General features: G+C 39.9%; 1 protein-coding gene across 1 annotated transcript in view; it reads left to right on the plus strand.

The window, feature by feature from the left end:
* The window catches only part of cps1 (carbamoyl-phosphate synthase 1, mitochondrial), an 84,263-nt gene that overhangs the window by 44,707 nt on the left and 16,489 nt on the right, over positions 1–23,067 (plus strand). The window contains exons 27-32 of the mRNA XM_051959187.1: positions 1,564–1,631; positions 9,426–9,501; positions 11,187–11,264; positions 13,739–13,846; positions 17,398–17,487; positions 17,811–17,981. Of these exons, the coding sequence (XP_051815147.1) occupies positions 1,564–1,631; positions 9,426–9,501; positions 11,187–11,264; positions 13,739–13,846; positions 17,398–17,487; positions 17,811–17,981 (591 nt within the window). The remainder of the gene's footprint in view (positions 1–1,563; positions 1,632–9,425; positions 9,502–11,186; positions 11,265–13,738; positions 13,847–17,397; positions 17,488–17,810; positions 17,982–23,067) is intronic.

Below are 23,067 nucleotides of genomic sequence, written 5' to 3' on the forward strand. Positions count from 1 at the left end.
CTGTACTTTTTGACCACATCTGCTGAGCACCGCTATGTTCTCAGCAGATGTGGGAGCACACCGTTTTTTCGGGAGGACTTTAAATGTGTGTGGTTAAACTGAAAGGAGCTCTATGAAAGGCTTATTACTACAAGGGCGAGGTCAAGTGCAAACACACCCTTGTTTTGATATCTCTGTTTTCATCTCAAGTGGCTCTAATCATGTCACTTTTTAATGGTGTACACGACTTACAGAAAAGCTCAGGCTTAAGACTGGTGATGGGTGATAGGCCACTGATCGACCAAACTGCTTTTAAGAACTGCTTTTTTGTCAAACTCTAATCCTGTGCTTGTGTTGTTGCAATGTATTGTCTGAGCCTGGCATTAGTGTACTTGAGTTGGGTCATTTGGTTTTTATTTTTTGCCATGGCGAACAATCTTTTTTTTTTTTTTGCTGTGCATCATCCAAAATGAATGCATTTATAATATACACACATTTCCTGATTTACTACAGCTAAAACACAGATTTTTCTGAAAAGTCATGCTGTCAAACAACACAACATGTTTTACATTGGTAGATAAATTTATGACATAAAGGATCCTGCATTTGCCCGTGTTTCATCCATATTTTATTACTTGCGTATAATATGAAATGTTTGTGCAAAACTTAATCTCAGAAAAAGACAAACCAGCAGGAAAATTTCTACTTTTTTGTTTTTTGTGATAATTCACTTGTTTTTAATTTTAAATTGTTGTGTTGTTGCATATTTCAACACACAATATTTACATTCTGAAAGCAAAAACACCATTTTAAAAAGCTCCACATAATAATAAAAAAACACAAAAACTCCTGGTGAGCTGAACAGATTTGTCAAAAGAAACTTTCATCATTACAATTTTTCCACTCGTTTGCAAAACTGAAGGGTGGGATAAACAAATTTCACTTACTGCTTTTGTGTATTTTACTTCTAAAAAACATTAGCAGCCACTGGGGAGTTCAGAAAAGTTACTCAAAGTTGCTTTCAACTCCAGATTTGTTTTTGGTTTTTTTTTGTAAATTCTTTTTATTACATTTTTAGTTACTGTTTGTTACACAGTAAACAAACATCAACATTACAGGAACAATGCTGTGAGACTGGCCCATATGATGGAGGGGCTTGTGGCATTAATAGCGCAGAGTTCAGTAGCCTATATTATGTGGTAAAATTAAAAAATATAAATCAAATCTGTTCCCTATGGTACCTATTCAAAAATATAGCAACTGGCCATCATGTATGTTTTAAAATGTCTAATGCAAAAAAAAATTGATACGGTGACAACACAGCAAAGAGTGAGCAGTGCTTTGTTTCTTATTGTCAATCTGTGACAGAGACTCCTCTTTTCATATAAATAATGCAAAAAGCACAAATATCTCCCTCACACTCACACCAGAACTGTCACAAGAGTCTAAAAACCTAGGAGGCACATACACTGTACAGTGAACCTAACATGTGTTTTTCTAACTTGTGTCAGATTTTTCTGGATAATTTCTGACCTTTCTATTATAACACCACAGATCTACTATACCCTTATTTTTCCTTCACAGGAAGATGCTTTTGCCTTTGCTAACCAGGTGGGATATCCATGTCTCCTGAGGCCCTCATATGTTCTCAGGTAAGCGACATCACATGTAATTCCCGTCTCTTCAAGTTGCGGTAGATAAGATTTTCTTCTCGTCTTTCTTCTATCAACAGTCTCTCAGCAGCTATTTCACTGCAACACAAAAATCAATAACAACTGAACACATTTTATGTAATTAGTTGTAGAAGTACAAACTGCGAGGACAAACAATCTAATCACAAGTAGTTTTCTTGTCTCACATTTCTAGTCAATGAAGTATATTAACAAATACAGTGGGGAGAACAGTGCAGTGAGGGCTGACTGAGGCATGAAGGGAAAAATGATGTAATTTCTCAATAAGTAATTCACAAACTAATTGCTAAGTGAATAAAATGCATTTTTAGTTATGTTGATTAATGGACTTAACTTACACAAATGCTCAGGCAGTAACATTTTTGTCCAGCAGATGTCATGATTTACCCTGGATTCAGCAGGGCTTTTAGTGTCACTCAGAACTTAAATATAGTGAAGTTTTGGGCATTTTATGTTTTTACATTCAAACAGTGATGCAGTTTTCAAAGGAATCTGTGTATGCACTGCAGGGGAACAGTGGGAAACCTTGAGTGTTAGACACTAAGTACCATTTAAAACTACCAGACTTCAAAGTAATTTATTTCGTACACACAAATGGTTTGATATTTCAATGAATTTTAAAAGAGAAATAATGGCACCATATTGAAAGGAGAGGAAATGAAAACAAACAAACAAAATAAAACATTAACAGCTGTAGGCGACTGGACATCCACCTTAATGTTAATCAGGAAAGGATTGAATTGCTAAAAGATTTATGGCACGCCTTCAGAGGAGTTTATTGTTCCTAATTTAATAAGAGTAAGAGTAATTTAAACTCCAATAAGAGTAAGTCATGAACCCACTTTGTAAAGGGAAGTGAAGTGAAGTGGTATTTTCCACTTAACAACAATGTGGGCCAATAAGAGTGGCAAAGGTAATACAATCTGCCTCAGCTTTTCAGAGGGCAATTGCATGAGACACCAAAAATGGCCAGCAGCAGGCATGGGTTAACTAATTTGCTAATTTGGGGAAAAATAATATAAGACATAGCCACATTTTTTAAAACTTCACTGCAAGACCAAAACATATCTACATAACTGACTGGTGTGGATATGCACCGATCAGACGCTGGGCTAATCTCAAGGAAAAACTGGTGCAAATAGAAGACACGTGGACTCTGGTGTCTGAATCAGTTTCCTAGCTGATTTTTAGAGGCTCAACAATTGAGTTATGTATGCGAAAAGGCTTGTTGTATATAGCAGAAATTAAAGCTGCAGTAGGCAAGAAGCTTAGCCTAGCCACGCTAGACAACCCACGGCAACGAATTTAATTCTCTGCCAGGGTGGGTCTAGTTACCCTCCATAAGGCTCGAGGTCGATGCTCCTAAAACTGGCCGGACCAATCACCATGAAGTGTAGAGTCAGAAGGCGGGCGTAACTAAGTGACGACAGAGGCGCGACGATTCTGACAGAAACAACCGGCGCACAATAAACGGTTATCTTTCGACTCAGCTTTGGCCAGAGCCCTTAAAGATTTGAAGCTAAAATTCAACTTGAAAGATAAACAAAGGACGGCACTTCAGTGTTTCATTGAGAAGAAAGACGAATTTGGACCTATGCCGACGGGATACGGCAAATCCTTAATATACCAGTTGGCTCCGCTGGTTGGGAAGCTAATGGGACTTAGCCACAATCCGCCGGCGCTCTAGGAACTCCGTCAGCCTATTCGTTGCGCTGATTGGTTGTATACCTACCCAATTGCAGCAGAGTGATTTGAAAGACAACCATTTAGCCCGCCTCCCTCCCTGTCGAGGGGTCCTAGACCCTTGTGTCTTAAGAGCTGGGTCTAGTGCAGCTAGGTTATAAGAAGCTGGAAGCTGGTGAAGAATTTAAAAATATACATCCCTTCATTGTTCCAGACTCCTCTACCCAGATTGGTATGTGCTTCAAATGCACAAAGATAGTCCAACTGAAAGTCAGTATTAATTTGTGCCTTCACATGAGCTTTGACCCCCACTCTCCCAAGTAAAAGTCCTATGTTGTGCTCCCATATGCTAGTCTTTCCCAAGCATTATTACTTCTCTGTTCTGTCTCATCTAATTTGGGTGAAAAGACGCATGGCTGCCTAAATCTAAAGTCAAAAAAACCCCCAAAAAACACCAGACTAGAGGAGGTACAGCAGTCAAGCTTCCTCTCAGAACACCTGAACTACAATATGCTGAAAGGTTATTATTGAATTTTTGCCTGCCTACCCCAGCTTTAGGCCTTAAAATGATTAGGGACACTAATATAAAGTCACAAGGATTACTTAAAGGTATGCAGTAGTGGGCAATTGAGGGAACATTTTGTGCATAAAATCACAAACTTGTAAAAATATTTGTTTAGTCTGTTGTGACACAGGAGTCGCAAATTTGAGTAATATTTTCCTAAACGTCTGAATCATCAATTAATAACTGATTATCATCGAATTCATAATGAGGTCACTACACATTCGTCCTAAGCTCGTATTGTTTTCAGCCACGGACACAAGATACGGGCTACAAAGACAGCTGCCCCATATGCCATTGGGATGTAAGAGTCCTGTCCTAGTTGATCCTGGGTTGATTTAACCTGTGTGCGTCACAGAAGACTTTGACCTTCTTCGGCCAACAGTATCAAACAATAACCTACTACAGCCCATCTACAATGCTGAAAGTGTATATTATGTAGAAAATGGGTATTGGAAAATTATAAATAATAAGTAACGTAGATCAGATTGGTGAGTAAAGGGAAAAAAAACAACTTCAAATAGAAGTTTTGAATGTATTGGAGATTTTAAACTGTAAAGGAGTCCAGTCAAAGTGATGTCGTTTTTGCATCCAGATTTTGATTGTTGATTTTAAAGTTCCTTTTTTATTGTAGTCAATAAGAGGCAGAGCAGTTGGAGAGAAAATTAAAGAGAGCACATGGAGCCATTTTAAACTAGGATGTACGTATGTTGGCAGGCCAGTAGGAAATTAAAGTTTACTGTAGAGCTGCCTCCCACGAATAAACTTGTGGTGCCAACTAAAATTGATTTTTGAGTGTAAATTTTAAATGCACTGAAATAGACAAAGAAATCCTGAAAGAATATACGTCTGTATGTAATAGAGCTGCAAGATATAGGTTGTTATGGTGGTATTTAGTTTTTCTGCATGCACAGGCCTGGTAAATATAGTATCGGTTTAACACAAGGTGCTAGCTGTGGCCAAAGCACTGCAGCCTGGTGCATTGTTCAGGGCTTCATGGTGTCTGTGTTTTTTACAGTCTTGACATCTCTCATTGAGGCCCCAAGCAGCCAACGCTTCTCTCCTCCCCGATGCAATGTTCTCACTTGCACGCTTGTCTGGGAAAGGTGCCATTTGCAAACAGCTCCTTTGAAGTTGTTATTCCTTTATTAAAAAAAGTCAAAGTTGAAACTCACGTAGAGCCTTGTTGTCCGGCTGGACCACAAGTCTGTGGCAGCTTCATTATTTTCCATTTTCTGACAGCTCTGTTTCAACTTGTGACTTGCATTTTTCATACAGCTCTGTGATGGCAACTTGACAAAAAGAGGTGCGTGATGATATTACATAAAGCTTGTCAAGGAACCAGATCATGTTTTTAAAATCCTCTTTGGTACCTATGTTAATTGGTATCATGTCTTTTTCTCACATCAGTGATTTCTCTCTGCAGTCTGAAACCTTTCTCTTATGCTGCGACACTGACAAAGTCATCTAAAATATATATATTTTTGCTTTGGAGGGCATTCAGATCTGGCTTTGCATTCATCATACAGAGGTGTGCTGTGCTAATTTAAAAGGTCAAACAAAGTATTTGTGTTGCCTCGTGTAGTGATCACAATTGCATAAAACTACTATACAACTGATGTTGCACTTAACTGAAAAAAAGAACATTCAGTCAATGAAAGAACCATTAAGTTGGAGTACATTATATCAGACAGACTTCTCTTATAATTGAGCTTTGGAAAATGAGAACCATGCCAGTTTTCTTTTTGGAATAAACAGAAAACAAAGTTGTAACATGATGTGCTTGAGGTAATTGGCCTTACGTCACATCACGCTTCCTGTGATGTGATTGGACCACATGCATACATGCAATGTCAATGCTATGATGTATAATGTGGCCCCTGTTTGGAATAGATACAACCTGCAATTGACAGTAGTAGTAACAGTCAGCAGTAAGAAAGAAGTTGGTCCAGAAATAGTAAAGAAAATCTATTGTTTGCAGTGATGCCCAGATACCCAAATTAGTAAGTAATCTTGAAAGGAAGTGAAGCAAAGGGTATTCATGAGCTGCCTCAATGATCGGAAGGAACTGACAATTGTAAAAAATTCAGTTTGTAGCCTGAAAAATGTTAGAACCTATTCAGAATAAGGAAGACATGAGGTAAGACAATAGTGTGGTCTGATATACATATAAAAGCAAATCATCTGCACATATTGACACTTGGTGTTCTTGACCCTTTCTTCCAATACCGATGAACTGTGGACAATAAATAAGGGTTAATGAAAGGGGATCAATAGCAATTGCAAATAAAGGCCACACTGCCTCACCCCTCTCTACCCAACTGTTCAGAATAAATATTTCTAGTATTAACTGAAGGGCCAAGAGCTGTATATAGTAATCTAATCCAAGAAATAGAGGTGTTGCCAAGCCCAAATCTCTCTTAAGTATGAAATAAATATTACCATTCTGTTCTTTCAAAAAGCTTCTCTACATCCAGGGAGATAAATACCTCTGTGACTGAACAGTCTGAGAAGTGATAGATAATACTGGAACACAAATTGAACAAAGAGAGTCTTTTCAATAAAGCCTGTCTGGTCTGAAGATATAATGCCAGGCAGAACAGTTCATATGTGAGAATCTTAGCTAAAATGTTTACATCCATGTTTAACAATGGTCTGGGATGGTAAGAACTACAGCAGTGGATCTTTGTTTCTTAAATGATATAGAGATCGGGGCTTCATGCAATGTTTGCAGATCACTGGTACATATTAGTGGAGGGATATGTGCTAGCTTTGAAGTCCACTAGATTTTGAAATAATTCGAATCATGTCTTTAATAATCTAGTCTAATTATTAATAACCATCTATTTGTACTGACTTCTATTAAATACTGTTTAAGAGGAAGCTCTCCTCTTCACTCCAGCATCCAGCACTGGGTGAACTCTCTTTGATCTCCTACTATCCCCAAAGCTTTTTCACTTTTCCCCTCTGACAAACTTGGTAATATTTTTTGAGTGTTTTTCTCAACCTCAGTGCAGATGCACAGTTACACACACATTTACACACCAAACACTCTCACCCTTGTCAAAATCATGCTGTGCATATTTCTAAGAGTAAAATAAACTCCAAAATAGCATCTTGTTTGCATACTTTTAAAAAAATGTACATAGCATTATTATTCCTGTGAAACACCAACATGTTTAGACCCACCTCTACAATGATGGGCTCAAGTATCCAGACGTCTTTGAAACTAGGTTCTAGTTTTGCCATTTTGTCTAAGCGACTTTTAAGTAAAACTGCTTCCAAAATGTCAATCCATTGCGTAAACATTCAGGCACACTTTTATTTTTTCACTGTTTACAAGTGCTGTTGACAAGGGAGAGTGCAAATGCAAAGCTGTTCTGAGGAATTTCTGTCTGTGTGGAGGCATATCTGTGTGGGTGTGCAGTATACACAATCTGACCCAAGTAATAAGGCCAAGCTTGAAAATAACCACTCACTTTTATAACAATCCACCAAGTGAATTCATAGCAGTCTTTTTATTGACTGACTGTCCGAGCTATTGAAATTTGCCTATCCCTGAGGATTCTGGTGTAGCTGGGTGACTACATCTTGGAAGCTAAAAACCTAATCAGGATGTGGAATTGCTCAAATGTGTGAAACCCAAGAGCCTGATGAGTATTTGTTCAGGAAGACCAAAACTTGACTGAAAGTAATTCTTGCTATGAAATGTGTACTGCGTTGCTGCTTCGGTTTTAAATATTGTTGAACTGTGGTTATTGGTTAAATTAGATGGTGTTTTCGGCTACCCCCAAGTGACTGTTTGACCGATCAAAGGATGTGTGATCAGAAAGTTGAGAGACCTGGCTTATAAAAGTCAAGCGATGTGCCCGATACAAATTTGATCACCACCCCCCATCAAAGCAGCCTCTTTGTGCACGTAATACAGCGTTCCAAATGCTTTTGCAACACTTGGAACTAGAAAAGCACTCGGAGAGTGCATACCTCTGCCATGCCGTTTGTCTGTCTGTCCGTCTGTGTGTGTGTGTGTGTGTGTCTGTTCGTCTGTTAACAGCATAACTCAAAAAGTTATGGACGGATTTTCACCAAATTTTTACAGGATGTCCGGAAGAGCACAAGTAAGAATCAATTAGATTTTGGAGATCTGTCCAATTGAGAGATGGCCGCCAGGCCATCTCTCAATTGTCCTTCGACCTTCAAAAAAATCCTAGATCCAGACGGTGATCCGGATCACCTACAAAATCTAATCGATTCTTACTTGTGCTCTTCCGGACATCCTGTAAAAATTTGGTGAAAATCCGTCCATGACTTTTTGAGTTATGCTGTTAACAGACAGACAGACAGACAGACAGACAGACACAGACGGACAAACAAACTCCGGTGATTACATAACCTCCTGGCGGAGGTAATAATGTAACACAGGCCGTACTATTGATAGTGTGGCATTACATGATCCTCTGACTTGTTAGTGCTTGCATGCTGCATATGTGTGACTGTGGTGCAAGCCCAAAACAGTCCTAGAACGTTTTGATCGCCTCTCAAAAATATGTTTTGCCACAGAAAAAAAAAATAATTTCATGTTAGATTCAGTGTTTAGCATTAGGATACTTTTTAACCTTACTTTGCAGTCTTCAGAAAGGGAGTAATTGGTCTTTAAGACAGACACTCCCACTCATGTGATTGCAGAAGTCATGGATTTTCAAAGTGCTCTGGCATAACAATACCACTACTGTTAGTACCAACACTTCTGTTTTTACTACTGGTTGGACAGCAGCAGTATAAGCTGGACTGCAAACCATAATAATGTATTCTCATTTTTGTCTTATGAAGGAGTTTTCACTGAAGGCTGACTTTTCACAGGGACCAGATGCACACACCACTGTTTTTACTCTTAATAACAATTAACTGCGGATTTCTTTTACAGAAATTGTTCTAGATGATTGGATTAATTTGATGACGGCAATTAGATGGAATCTGAGTCAATGACATGCCTCATTTGAATGCATTATCGCTTGTACTTAAATAAAGGCTCAGTATTTATGTCAGGGTTGGACAAATGTCTGCCTCTGAGCTACGGACAGCTGAGGAGTAAAGCTCTGACCCAGGCCTATGGCCTTTCTCTGCCCCGTTTCTTTCAACCTTTCCCTTTCAAGCAGGAGGATAGCGCAGCTAGCAGTCTAAAATCAAAAACAACAACCACAACAAAACTAGCCTAAATCCATTGTTTTTTTAATGATGAAGTTCTGAACTCGTTTTCAAGAGCCTCGAGTGCTTTTCGACCTAAATAGCTCTTCTCCCCCCGCCCCCCTTACCCCTCTCTCACTCCTCATTTTGACTGTTTCCAGACCGTGTTCCCAGTGGTAATGGTGATGCAATGGAGAGATAATGAGTGTTTTGAACAATCATTTGAAGCTTGTATGTTCTCCCGTTTGCTCGCTTCTCTTCCTCTCCTGTGCCCTTTTGTTTTCCTCTCCCTCACTCTTTCCTCTCTCCTGCTTGCATCTCACCAGTGGCTCCGCAATGAACGTTGTGTACGGAGAGGAGGAGATGAAACGCTTCTTGGAGGAGGCTACACAGGTGTCCCAGGTGAGATCAGTCTTAACTCTGTGTGTACATTCCTTCGCACGTGAGAAAGACATATTGCCGTACAACTCCTTCCAGATGCACCACCTTCACTTTCCCTTTTTCGCCATTCTAAATTGGCATGTATGTATTAGCAGGACGTATGATCTCTCTCTTCTCCTTTTAACCCACACTCTCAAGATACATAACTTTCTCCCTCTGCTTTCAATGAACTTATGCTACCAGCTGGCAAGGCTGTTGGCCAGTTTTGTGAGCACATCTCTACTTCATTGAGCACCTGGGTGGCTTGGGTCTCCATTCAAGGCTAGAAGTATGCAATATAGCACGCCTTTAGTGCACCAAAGCAGCCTTGCAATGCTGGTTTATAGCAGGCTTAACACAGTAATGAGGACATTCTTGGTTTTCACTCAACATATTTAAGCTTGTAGGAATACGAACACTGACTCTTTATAGCAATCTAAATGCAGATGCAGTTTCAGAATGTAGTTTCAGAAATTACCAGCAACCTTAAATTATCAGAGTTCATATTTAGGGTTAAATCATTTAGCAGTTTATGACCACCTGTAGGCTAGAAAAGTTTTTCCAGTCGTCTTACCATTTTGCTTGTTTATTGCATAACTATAGACTAGACTTAAGCAAGTAAATTTCAACAAGCATTAGCTTCGCTGTTTGTTTGAGTTAGGTATTTTATGCATTTGCTTAGGTCTGAGCAGGATAGAATTTGTATTACATGGGAAAATTGAATTTTTTAGACATGCACAAGATTGAATTTTTGCTGACATTTCTAACCTTATTTTAGCTGCTTGCCAGTGCTGATACATACACTTATTTTTACTGCCCAATTACAGGACCATCAGTTTTCTCCATTAGTGGAATTAACATATAATAATACCTACTCCTATTGTGACGGAGCACTGGCTGGTGCAGACATTAGACAACAATGCTTTTCAGATGTGCTTGCTCACAGGTCAAACCTTCCATGAAAAATATCACATTAGAATGTAATATTACATTCACATTTCCTTACAGTACTGTAAAATGCCAAAATTTTGCTCAAAGCCCATTATTTTTATAATAATGCATCAAACAATAATGTAAAACAATGCAACAATATGAAAAGCAGTGCTTGTAATGATGACATTTTAGGTAATTGTTTAGCATTCCAACAGCAGTTTTGCTTCACTGTCTCTGTTCTAATAGCATCATATGCCACTGCAGGAGGCAGCTGTTTTCAGCAGTAAAGCTCTATACAGCTCTATAAAGCTCCGTACAAGTAATTAATCAAGTACATGAACATGGCAAAGAATTCAGTAGCGGATAAGAAAATTATGCCCCTAATGAGTTAACACAGACAAAAACAGAGCTAAGAGTCAGATAATGTTGCATTTGCTGGATGGCCAGAATCGACTCCGAGTGAATGATAATGCTAGTTTGTGAGAGTTCTAATTGTTAAATGTGTAAATAAAGAATTGTTTACAACCAAATTCACCATTTCAAAGGGTTAATCTCTTGGTCTGTACATCTTTTCAAATCTAGTGTGCTGGAGGACAGAGCCAGCATAATAAACCCATCCCTAACTAAAAACAGTCTCTGAGTCACCCACACAAAAGGAAACAACCTTGCTCAGTCTGGCTGATTTTACTTTTTAATCATTTGAAAGAATAACCTTCGTGCTGTCTTCCCTTCAGGAGCATCCAGTGGTCATCACTAAGTTCATACGTGGTGCCAGAGAGGTGGAAGTGGATTCTGTGGCCAAGGATGGAAAGGTGACGCACTATTCTGTCCATCTGTACAGGCCTTGTCCATAATAGCTTTATGTTGTCACTGGATGCATATGAAGTCCCAGCAGCGTGGGGTAAATCTACAGCTTGTACTAAATCTATTATGTTTCTACCTGGAAAAATAGCACAAAACAGAACTCAAGTTTAACATCTAGTGTTGTTTCAATTACAGTGTAACCTGTCATAACAGTATACATCTTCTACATAATGTAACACAATGTTTCACAGTATAATAGCTCAGAAAACAGCATTATTTGTTCCTCTTTTATTTATATTGACACTCTGTTTGACCATATTTTCATTTAGAGCAATATCATTGTTATTCATCTCTGTAGCCTAGCATTATTCAGTCCTCCATTATTTTTTTTAGTTTAAATGGAGAGGTGAGACAGACATTGAGCCCAGCAGAAGAATAAAGTGGAAGTAATCTCATTCATCTTCTGTGAAAAAACATCACAGCCCCGACAGATCTGACGGAGAGAATGGAATACATTAAAACGCAAGGAAACAGTGCTGCTAAATTAATTCTTTTTTTAAAATTTTATTTAGATGAGATCAGTTCTGGGGCATATTGAAATGATTCTTGCTCAAAAAACTGATTTTATATCCGATTGACAGACACCACAGCCATGTCTCTGTTGTTTCTTGCTTTTAAATGTACCACTGTGTGTGATGTGCACATACTCCTTACTAAAATGTACAACTTAGGTTGTTTAAATAATGCCCACTTAATCCAATATCAAAACATATGATGCATAAGTATATAATATAGAGTAGAAATATTTGATTCCTATTGGTCTAATGAATTATACATTGAAAATCAAAAAAAGTTAACCTGCATCTTCTGCAACTTCTAAAGCAAAAACAAGCCAATGCATGATAATTTCATAAATGCAAGCAAAAAATAATAATTTTCAATTAAAATCCTTGACAAAATGTTTGAAGTATTGCGGGGATAATAAAAGAATACCCTGTTCAATAGAGAAAAAGGGGACTGCACAGTGGAGTAGTGGTTAGCACTTTGCCTTGCAGCAAGAAGATCCCCGGTTCACATCCCGGGGTGGCCCTGGGATCTTTCTGCATGGAGTTTGCATGTTCTCCCTGTGCATGCGTGGGTTTTCTCCGGGTGCTCCGGCTTCCTCCCACAGTCCAAAAATATGCTGAGGTTAATTGATAACTCAAAATTGCCCATAGGTGTGAATGTGAGTGTGATTGTTTGTCTGTATATGTGGCCCTGCGACAGACTGGCGACCTGTCCAGGGTGTCCCCTGCCTTCGCCCAAGTCAGCTGAGATAGGCCCCAGCACCCCCCGTGACCCTAGTGAGGATAAAGCGGTGTATAGAGAAAAAAGGTCATTTAAATTGTACTCTGAAATGCTTGTTTTGTGTGCACATTAAAGGTAGAAAAACAAAAGCAAGCCGAACACTTGATATAAAGATACATACATTCATACAGGATGCTGAAAGAAATTCCAGGGTAAATAGAACAGATGAGGAAATTTAGGATGACAGAAAAATGAAATTCAAAAATCTGACCTCAGCATGACTTCTCAGACAGCAGCCACTTAACGGTGAACTTGTGTAACTTTCCAATACTTCCATAACTTTATCAGCGGTGTGAGCTGCAGCAGGCGACAGAGCCACCTAGGTGCCTGTCCTGAACGCCCTGTCTGTTTTTCCATTGTTTGGACTGTGAGAGTCATTTCAAGGGTGTCAGTTTGAACGTGGGCTATCCGGCTGTATGGTAGATTTACTCACTCTGCCTTCCCTGAATACAGTCCCTCTTTTATCTTCAGTATCACATTAACAAGCTGTCCCTTCATTGAATACCAAACAGGCCTCATTACGTGCAGCCAGGCTGTGTGTGTGCGCGTGCATCTAACTGTGTGGGTAAATGTGTAGGAAAGTGAAAAAGTCAGAGATAATACGTATTAATTACAGGCTCTATCTGAAGAGTGCTAATGAATGCTGTGGTTAGCAGCAGTTTAAATGAGCTAATGACACAGCAGCTCATTTACAGACACACTCGCACAGAGTTGCTTGGTGATACAGATCTGCTTTCCTTTGTGTGAAACGTTGGAAGTTATTCTTTTGACACTTCATATCTTCATACATCGTTTCACACTGAGCTCGACAACAAATACTTTGTTTCAAATGCTGACCTTACGGAAGTTTTTGTTTTTCTTTTTTTTTAAATGCACAATGCAGCAGGCGTTGATTTAGAACTGGCTAACCGTGTGTTGACACAGCATTTCTGTGTGCTATTATTCACTGTCACCTATTGTCGGTATAAACACATCAGGTTTGGAGGCCGTCTGCTTCTAAGTCGGAAACTTTCTCTTGTTCAACAGACTAAGACTGTGAAAACATGATTTGCCTTCAATAGGCATTTCTGTTGTTTCCCAGAGCTGTGACCTGATTGCAAATTCTGCGCGTCATAATCATCCCGTGTCTGTCCAGGTTCTGGTCCACGCCATAACGGAGCATGTGGAAGACGCTGGGGTACACTCAGGAGATGCCACCCTAATGCTGCCAACCCAGACCATCAGCCAGGGGGCGCTAGAGAAGGTCAGTTGAATTGACTTTGCGGTCAACTTAAAGTGGAAAAAAAAACATCTTGCAAATGTTGATGCTAATTCAAGACGTCATATGCAGAGTGATTCAAAGTGTCAGAATCTATCAGTCTATTAGTGTTTCATCAAAACAGAAATGAGGGAGCAATAAATATAAATGGCAGTAAATACTCTTCATAAACTGTCGTCTAAGTATCTTCTGAAAGTCTCCTTTTCAGGCTCAGGCTGAATAATAATCATTTCAGCAACTGTACTTACATAAAGAGTTTTCCTGTTTACACTCCAAGACTTGTAGCAACACAGTGGCATAACTGCTTACTCATTTCCACTACACACGTGGACAAAATTGTTGGTACCCCTCAGTTAAAGAAGGAAAAACCCACAATTCTCACTGAAATCACTTGAAACTCACAAAAGTAACAATAAATAAAAAATTATTGAAAATTAAATAATCAAAAACAGCCATTACTTTTGAATTGTTGATTAACATAATTATTTTAAAAAACAAACTAATGAAACAGGCCTGGACAAAAATGATGGTACCTCTATAAAAGATTGAAAACTATTTGACCAAAGTGACATGATTAACTCAGGTGTGTCATTTAATTGACATCACAGGTGTTTCCAAACTCATAATCAGTCAGTCTGCCTATTTAAAGGGAGACAAGTAGTCACCCTGCTGTTTGGTGAAAAGGTGTGTACCACACTGAACATGGACAACAGAAAGCGAAGGAGAGAATTGTCCCAGGACATCCGAAAAAAAATTATAGACAAACATCTTAAAGGTAAAGGCTATAAGACCATCTCTAAACAGCTTGAAGTTCCTGTGACAACAGTGGCTCATATTATTCAGAAGTTCAAGACCCACGGGACAGTAGCCAACCTCCCTGGACGTGGCCGCAAGAGGAAAATTGATGACAAATTGAAGAGACGGATCGTTGGAATTGTATCCAAAGAGCCCAGAGCAACCTCCAAAGAAATTAAAGGTGAACTCCAAGGCCAAGGTACATCAGTGTCAGATCGCACCATTCGTCGTTGTTTGAGCCAAAGTGGACTTCATGGGAGACGACCAAGGAGGACACCACTGCTGAAAAAAACTCATAAAAAAGCGAGACTGGAATTTGCAAAAATGCATGTTGACAAGGCACAAAGCTTCTGGGAGAATGTCCTTTGGACAGATGAGACCAAACTGGAGCTTTTTGGTAAGGCACATCAACTCTATGTTCATAGACTCAAAAACCAAGCATACGAAGAAAAGAACACTGTCCCTACGGTGAAACATGGAGGAGGCTCAGTAATGTTTTGGGGCTGCTTTGCTGCATCTGGCACAGGGTGTCTTGAAAGTGTGCAAGGTACGATGAAATCTGAAGACTATCAAGGCATTCTGGAGAGAAATGTGCTGCCTCGTGTCAGAAAGCTTGGTCTCAGTCGCAGGTCATGGGTCTTCCAACAGGACAACGATCCAAAACACACAGCCAAAAACACCCAAGAATGGCTGAGAGAAAAGCGTTGGACTATTCTAAAGTGGCCTTCTATGAGCCCAGATCTGAATCCCATTGAACATATGTGGAAGGAGCTGAAACATGCCATTTGGAGAAGACACCCATCAAACCTGAGACAACTGGAGCTGTTTGCTCATGAGGAGTGGGCCAAAATACCTGTTGACAGCTGCAGAACGCTCATTGACAAATACAGAAATCGTTTAATTGCAGTGATTGCCTCAAAAGGTTGTGCAACAAAATATTAAGTTATGGGTACCATCATTTTTGTCCAGCCCTATTTCATTAGTTTGTTTTTTTTAAATAATTATGTTAATCAACAATTCAAAAGTGATGGCTGATTTTGATTATTTAATTTTCAATAAATTTTTATTTATTGTTACTTTTGTGAGTTTCAAGTGATTTCAGTGACAATTGTGGGTTTTTCCTTCTTTAACTGAGGGGTACCAACAATTTTGTCCACGTGTGTATGTAGAAGGAAAGCAGTTTGCTAGAAACCTATGTAAATACTGTTTAGCAGTACATTTGTATGCGACACACATTCCTGCATTGCACAGCTTTGTTTAAATCTTTGCTAGACATGGGTCAGCTCTGAGCTGCTAACATAACACATATTTCTGTGAAAAGCAGCAGCTAGTCGCAATGATAACACCAACACAGACTGCATAAAGTTAGCACCTCAAGTAGAGAAAAAAAGCAGTGTGTCAAAAACAAATATCAACTGACAACATGGGTTTAAAACATAAAACCAGCCTAACTAAATTCTGTTTGCCTGCTGCGCAAACTCAGGGCACTGGCACCCTCATTTTGGTCATTGTTCTTGTGAGATTAGCATGGATGAAAATTCAGTTTTTCCCCTGCAAATGAACCAGACACTGGGTATTTGCCAGATGTTCTCCATTTATGCAAAAAAACAAAAAATCATGCTGGAGCTGCCTGCAGTGTAAACAGGTAAAGCTTCTCCCCTGGCAAACTGTTTCAATACACAGTTTAATCAGTATTATCGATCAGCCCCACAGGACCACAAAAAGAGACTCTGCACGCCCGTTGATTTTTCTCCCCGGAAAATTCGAAGAGTAACAACATGATACATTTTCCATCCAAAGAAATCAGCCTGGTCCTCTATCAGTTGCCACCGATTTCTGGACTGCAGCTCCCAATTCACAGATAAACCTTAGCACTAATATTTAAAGAGCTGCGAACACACATTTGTGGGTTGTCTAACCTTAAAACGGCTGTTTATTGCTTCAGTTTCAGGGCAAAAATCATTCACCTCCACCATATAAACTCCATCTCTCTGACCACAGCTAATAGCCAGTTACACACTCTGGGTTAACAGGGAGAGATCCTCCTTGGGATAATGAACATTTTCCACTCATTACTTTTCCAAGTTCTGCACTTTAGGTCACAAAACCAACTTTTCATATTAATCTCTCCATAAGCCTTCAGTCACTTGGGGTCATTTTCTTCCCCCTGCCAGCTTGTACATCTCCTAATGTTGGCGCCACAGCTCGTGCTTCCATTTATGTTTTTACGGATATTACAAATAATGGAATATTGTAGTAAATCCATTTCAACAACAGAGCAATTAACCACATCAAGTGACAAATCGATAAACCAATTCTGATTAAAGGGGCATTTCAGTCTGGTAAAAAAAAACTTCTGCACAGGATACACATGCATTTCCCCACTCAAAGCTCCTTCTAGAGTCTCCCCTCTCATCTGTGACACATTTAAGGCACTGGAACATGCCTGATGATGGCAAAGGGAGAATAATTTCTGGGTGATGGAAGAGCGAGGACAGAAGGTGTTTAAATTAGCAGAATAGAAAGCACCCTTAGTGATTTAAACTGTCTCAATTGTACTGCCTTTTTTTTTTTAAAGACCCAATTGATATTCTAAGTGAAACAAGCTGTTTAACGTAAACGCTGTGTGTGTTTACAACATGAATTAGAAAAGATGTTCTTGTGGAGATATTACGGTACAAAACTGTTTAAGACTGCCTCATATTTATTCTAACTGTGCGTTCTTTTCCCATTGCTTTCAGGTGAAAATTGCCACCCGGAAAATTGCACAAGCATTTGAAATTTCGGGGCCCTTTAACACTCAATTTCTGGTTAAAGGCAATGATGTCATGGTAGGTAATATTTCTCCAGGTATGACTAAATGACAGATTGACATTTTCACACCCGGGTGCAGCAAATGCAATTCATTCAAAAACTGAAATCACCTTGTGTTCAGAATCATCTGCAAAGCTGGATGGATTTAATGATGAATGTTGCCGTCAGTTTTGATGTGTTTATACACTGATAATGTAGGTATGTGCACTGCAGTGTTTATGTCTGTACTGATGATAGATATGCACGCTCAGTCTGATTATTCTTTCTTTAAATAATGTTTATAGTTGTCTAAAAGAGTGGGTGCATTTTAAATTAATATTTCTGTTGTGTACCCTTCTAGGTGATAGAGTGTAACCTGCGGGCGTCGCGCTCGTTTCCTTTCGTATCAAAAACAATCGGCGTGGACTTTATCAATGTGGCAACTAAAGTGATGGTGGGAGAGCCTTTGGATGAGGCCAGCCTGCCCTCGCTGGAGAAGCCGATCATTCCGGTAGACTACGTCGGAATCAAGGTAGGCAGAGAAATGACAGTATCACTTTATAGCTGGAAAATAAGTGACGGGCTCTCCTGGATCTCGATTTGTTTTATTTTAATGCTGTTTTTCATATAGAACACAGAGTGAAGGAATGGGGAGTATAAACAAACAGACGAATCAGAAATTGAAAGCATTAAAAGTTTGCTAGCACTTTTCTGACTCATGGCGCCAACACAAGCTCGCTCTGCAGTTCGCTGTGAAAATGGTTTTGTAGCAGGGCATTCAGGGCTTTAATGCAGTTATAAGTAAGAGGAAAGTTAGCAGAAAGGTTACTGGGATGCAGTGACTGATTGACCTGACTGGATCACTTAAAAGTTGAGATGCCGACTAAAATGCGGCATCTGAGCCAAAACAGTCCCACAAAGTAAACATTAACAGACATAAAAGCACAATCCTCTTTCCAAAGGATATCACTGATGCTACTGAAATATCTTATTCCTGCATTTATACATGTACACTGCAGGTTCAAGTCAGATTTTTAGAATGTCACAGTTCAAAGTTGCCTTTTTCTCACACTAGACTGACACTTGACCAGCTCAAGTGCCCCTCCGATCTAGCCAAAGGCCACATAGGAGCACCTGTGGTCAGCCAAAATGCTCCCCAAGTGCTGCTCTGGTCAGCACAAGTGCTAAATGCTCCTCAGCCAAAGTCACAGCTGGTCAGCAAGTGTCCCCATAATGAATCAAGTGGACATGCTTTCAACCACTCTGCTTCTGCCGTAAACCCCAGTGCTACAATCAGCTGTAAGTACTCGTCAAGTGTCACTGCAACTGGCCCTTGTGACCTGCAGCCCAAGTTGATTCCAAAAGGGCGCAAGTGTCGCAGAGCTTCGGGTTTCTGAAACAAGTTGTTGCATTTGTCAACTCTCTAGCAGAGCTCTGTACTCCTCCCCAAACCACAAACACAGCCATGAGTTTAAAAGTGATTCTTCTTTTTGTGTAAAAGAACTTCTCATAAAGGTCTCTAATAACTATCTCTTAACTTCTTACAGGCTGGTGTATTATGTCGTATGGATGGAAACTGAATTCCCATGTTAAAAGCCCGACATGTATGATATCTTAATAGGTACCACAGGTTCCACAAATACCGCTTCCATTGGATCGCATAACAAAGACAGCAATTACTGCTCTATCCCTCCACCTAGGCATGATGACGGGGAGTAGTAGGTAGTTTTCTCATACCGACTGGGAGGCTTACTTCTTAGATTGGGTATGGGAGAGTTTACGTGTCGCCAGCTGTTCCAAAGCTATTTTTTCCAAAGTAATTTCTCTCTCTAATTACAACAGAGCTGCTGTAACAATGGTTGTAGTTTGAAACCAATCACGCAGGTATAATCCCCCACTCTTCCCTGCCACCTAAAGTTTTCAATTTCTAGTCTGCACAGTGGTGAGGAATATTAATCAGAGCTCTGAATTCTCCAGGCGCCAGGCTTAAAAGACTTCCAGAGTTTACTTGGAGTCTATGATACAGACTTTATACCTCATCCCTGACTGACATGGGCCTTGCTAGAACCCCCGCCACAGTAAATGGAAGTTGTTTAATGAAGTCGTGCTAATTTCTTTCTTCTTGTTAGACACATAATTGCGGCTCCAAGATCAAGCCCATACTGTAAACGCGGCAGCGTTTGAAACCATTATCCAACCTAAGTAGCCTGAAGCGGGTTTGATCAATATATCCTCTCGCTCAGCCTTCATCCTCACTGTCCTCACTGTATCATCGCAAGGCACAAGTCATTGCCATCCAGAGAGACCATCTTCATTTATCTGTCTTATTCTCCTTACAGCCTCGGTGCTGCCGCTCATTTTCTCGCTCTGACAGTCCCTCGTTTGAAGCCATGTTTGTTTCTTTTCGCTAACAAGTCCCCATTGTGTAATTTCTATCTCCATATATAAACTCATAGGAACAATAACACACTTGTATTTATGATGCTAAGATGAGAAAGGCCATGAAAACGACATCTGAGGAGGAGGGAATTGATATGCTGGTTATGTTTCTTCAGATGCTGGCTTAAGAAAAATACCTTCCAACTACTGAATTTTTTTGTCCCCTTGACCATGGCATTCACTGCATTCAGCTGAAACAGACACATTCTTGTGAGAACAGTAACCTAACTGGATAATGCTGGCTAGGAACATAATATTGGACTTGCATTTCTTCAAATACTTTGTACGAGGAGGGCATATTAATACCGGCTGTGTTACCTGAACCAAGGCATGTTGAAATGTCAGTGAGTTTATTGTGTTGATTGAACTTATATAATGGTTACTGCATATCTCCGCTCTGCCAAATATTGTCGCTGTGTTTTAGTATGCTTCCTCACTGCTGCCATTTTCCCATCTAGTTTTCTGGTCACAGACTACTGCCAGAACTTTGCTGCCATGTTCAGATATATGGATGACAGATTGAAAAACTTTGTTCGCCGTGGGCTCATCTAAAATCATCCAGCCATCCTACCCTCTAACTGTTGGATTGCGTGAATCTACACCCCCTGTCAAAAGTTTTAGGACACTGTCACATTCAAATAAAGTAGAACCTGTCCTACAACTTTTGACAGGGGGTGTATTTCATCATATGGATGTGATCAGGGCAGGACTCTGATCATACATGTAAAGTTTCAGGCAGATTGGAGCACGTTCAGGGCATTTACACAGCATTTGAAATTTCATGGCGAAGGATCAAAATTCCAGAGGCCACCACGGACACGCCCTTTGACTTTGGAAAAAGAGTTTAATAACTTTGGATCATTAAGGCCTCCTGTATGTACTGGCCGAATTTGCGGTGAATTGGAGTTTCCCCCTAGGAGGAGTTCGCTCTAGAAAAAATGAAAAATGGGCAAAATCTGACATTCAACGCAAAATAGCTCACATCATGTTGGGTTTGGAATGTGGCTGTCACTGACTTTTTTGTTCAGCCTGATGTGCTGCATATGTGTACCAAATTTGGTAGATACAGCCCTTGTCTAAAGTTGTAGGACAGGTTCTACTTTATTTGAATGAGAAAGTGTCCTAAAACTTTTGACAGGGGGTGTACACCAAAGCACTCGCAGCCTCCTAGCATGAGCAATATCTTGTTGAAAGCCTTCGTATAAACTTCACACTGCCCTACCAACCATTTAGCTCCTCTTAGCACACAGGGTTAATGTGAATTTTCAAAAAACCGAGCCTTCTCAGATTTTTTATATTAAAATGTCAAAATATATGTAATTTGCAACATGACTAAAAAAACATGACAATCGTCATTCACAACCTTATCAGTACAAATGTAACTGTTAATTTCCCTTCAGCTGTGTATACAAAGACATTTATACAGGTGCCAACAAGGCCCACATTGAACAACGTTATGCGAAAATGTCGAACTATATTCATTTCCTTCTCCACTGGAGCTCAGCTGCCGCCCCAAGATAACATTGTTCATGTTGTGGAGCCTCACAGTTCTGTCTTTTAGGAGTGGGCGGCCAGTGTGGGATATGGACATAAGGAAATAGTGTCTATGTGTGTTGGTAGTAAGCTGCGGTTGGAGAGGCTTGATTATTGTGACAGTCGTATACATTTTGTCCCAAAGACGCACCATCGCAGTTGAAGGACAAACCAATATAACAGAGCCTGCTTTTTCATATTTGGGTGCGTTAAGTGTTGTGTATAGTTTCTCAAAGTCAGAGCAGTTTACTTTCCACAGGTGTTTGTGATTCCATCTTCTCACCGCTACCCACTCGCTCCCTTTTGTTTGTGCTGCTTATATTATATTTCCGCTTTCATTTTTTCCCCCTTAGTTGTAATTATTAGGAAGAAGCTGCTGCAGATTTGATTCTGCGGTGCGGTGGGTAAAATAAGGGGCGCTCCTCTTCATTTGGATGATGTACAAATCGACAGTTCGGCTTTTCCTGCAAGTGTATGTCTTTTTCCACCTTTTTTCTTGTGTGTTTTCATCTCTTTTTGCCTCCTTCATTAAAAGTTCGATCTCATTGTTATTCCCTCTTGATACATGTTCCTCTTCCTGTTTCATTTTCTTTCTTGGTTACATTCCGTCATTTTATCTCTGCGCACTTCCCTGTCTTTCTCTTACTCTTTGAACAAAGGCATGATAAGCGATGCCGGTTCCCTGTCTGCATTCCCTTCTCTTCATCCCGTCTTGCATTAGTATGCTAACATTACATTCACTGATTAGATAGCCCGCTTCAAGGATGAATCCCCCCCTAGTGGCCCTTGCATCTACGTGTGTGTATGTGTGTGTGTGGATGGACGCATAAACCACACAACGCCACACCACCTCTTGTTCCCTTCAAGGTAATGGGGGGCTGTGTGCTTTTAAACAGCGAAATAAGAATGGCTTCCCACATGGCACCCTACTATTCTTAATTTGTCTGTAATACAATAATGAGAAGATACTGTCTTCTGCTCGTGCTCCTGCACTTTCCCTTTTCAATCATTTTCTCCTCCCTGTCGCACCTTTTAATTTTCACATTTTTATCTTCTCCTTTCCCTCTCCTTGCATTTTATTCTCCTCCCTTGTTTCCTTGCCTTTTCATTCTCCTTTTAATTATTCTTTTATTTTATTCCGTCTTATTCACTCATGCCACTAATTTTCTTTTATTCCCTCTCGTATTGTTTTTCTCTCTTCCAGCTGCCTTCACTTCCCCCTCCTGTCCCGCGTTTCTTCTTTCATTCTCTTGTCTCCTCCATGTTCCCTCTCCTCTTCTGACTCCCCCTGCTGTTTCTTTATCACTCAGACCACCCTTCTTCTTTCTCCCTTATTCTCAGCTAGAGACCGAATATCAAACAGTCCGTTTAAGTGACTAGTGGCCTGAAGTTGGAGAAGCCACCTTTCATTTCAGTTTTCTTTCACTCTGTCTGAGCCAGCAGATGTAACCTGAATCTCTTTAACTCTCTTACATGTTACCACATCTCTCCCTTTTGTTTGATATTGGCTTGCATGTAACAAAAATGTTTAATTGAAAATATTATTTGCAAGTTATTTCATCACATGAAAATACAGAGCTGCCTCATGGTTGGTTCAGCTACTTCAAATCTTCATGAAAATACAAACTGTCTTTCACCTCTAGGTG

Source organism: Acanthochromis polyacanthus, chromosome 14, assembly GCF_021347895.1.
Source record: "Acanthochromis polyacanthus isolate Apoly-LR-REF ecotype Palm Island chromosome 14, KAUST_Apoly_ChrSc, whole genome shotgun sequence".
Lineage (NCBI taxonomy): Eukaryota > Metazoa > Chordata > Actinopteri > Pomacentridae > Acanthochromis > Acanthochromis polyacanthus.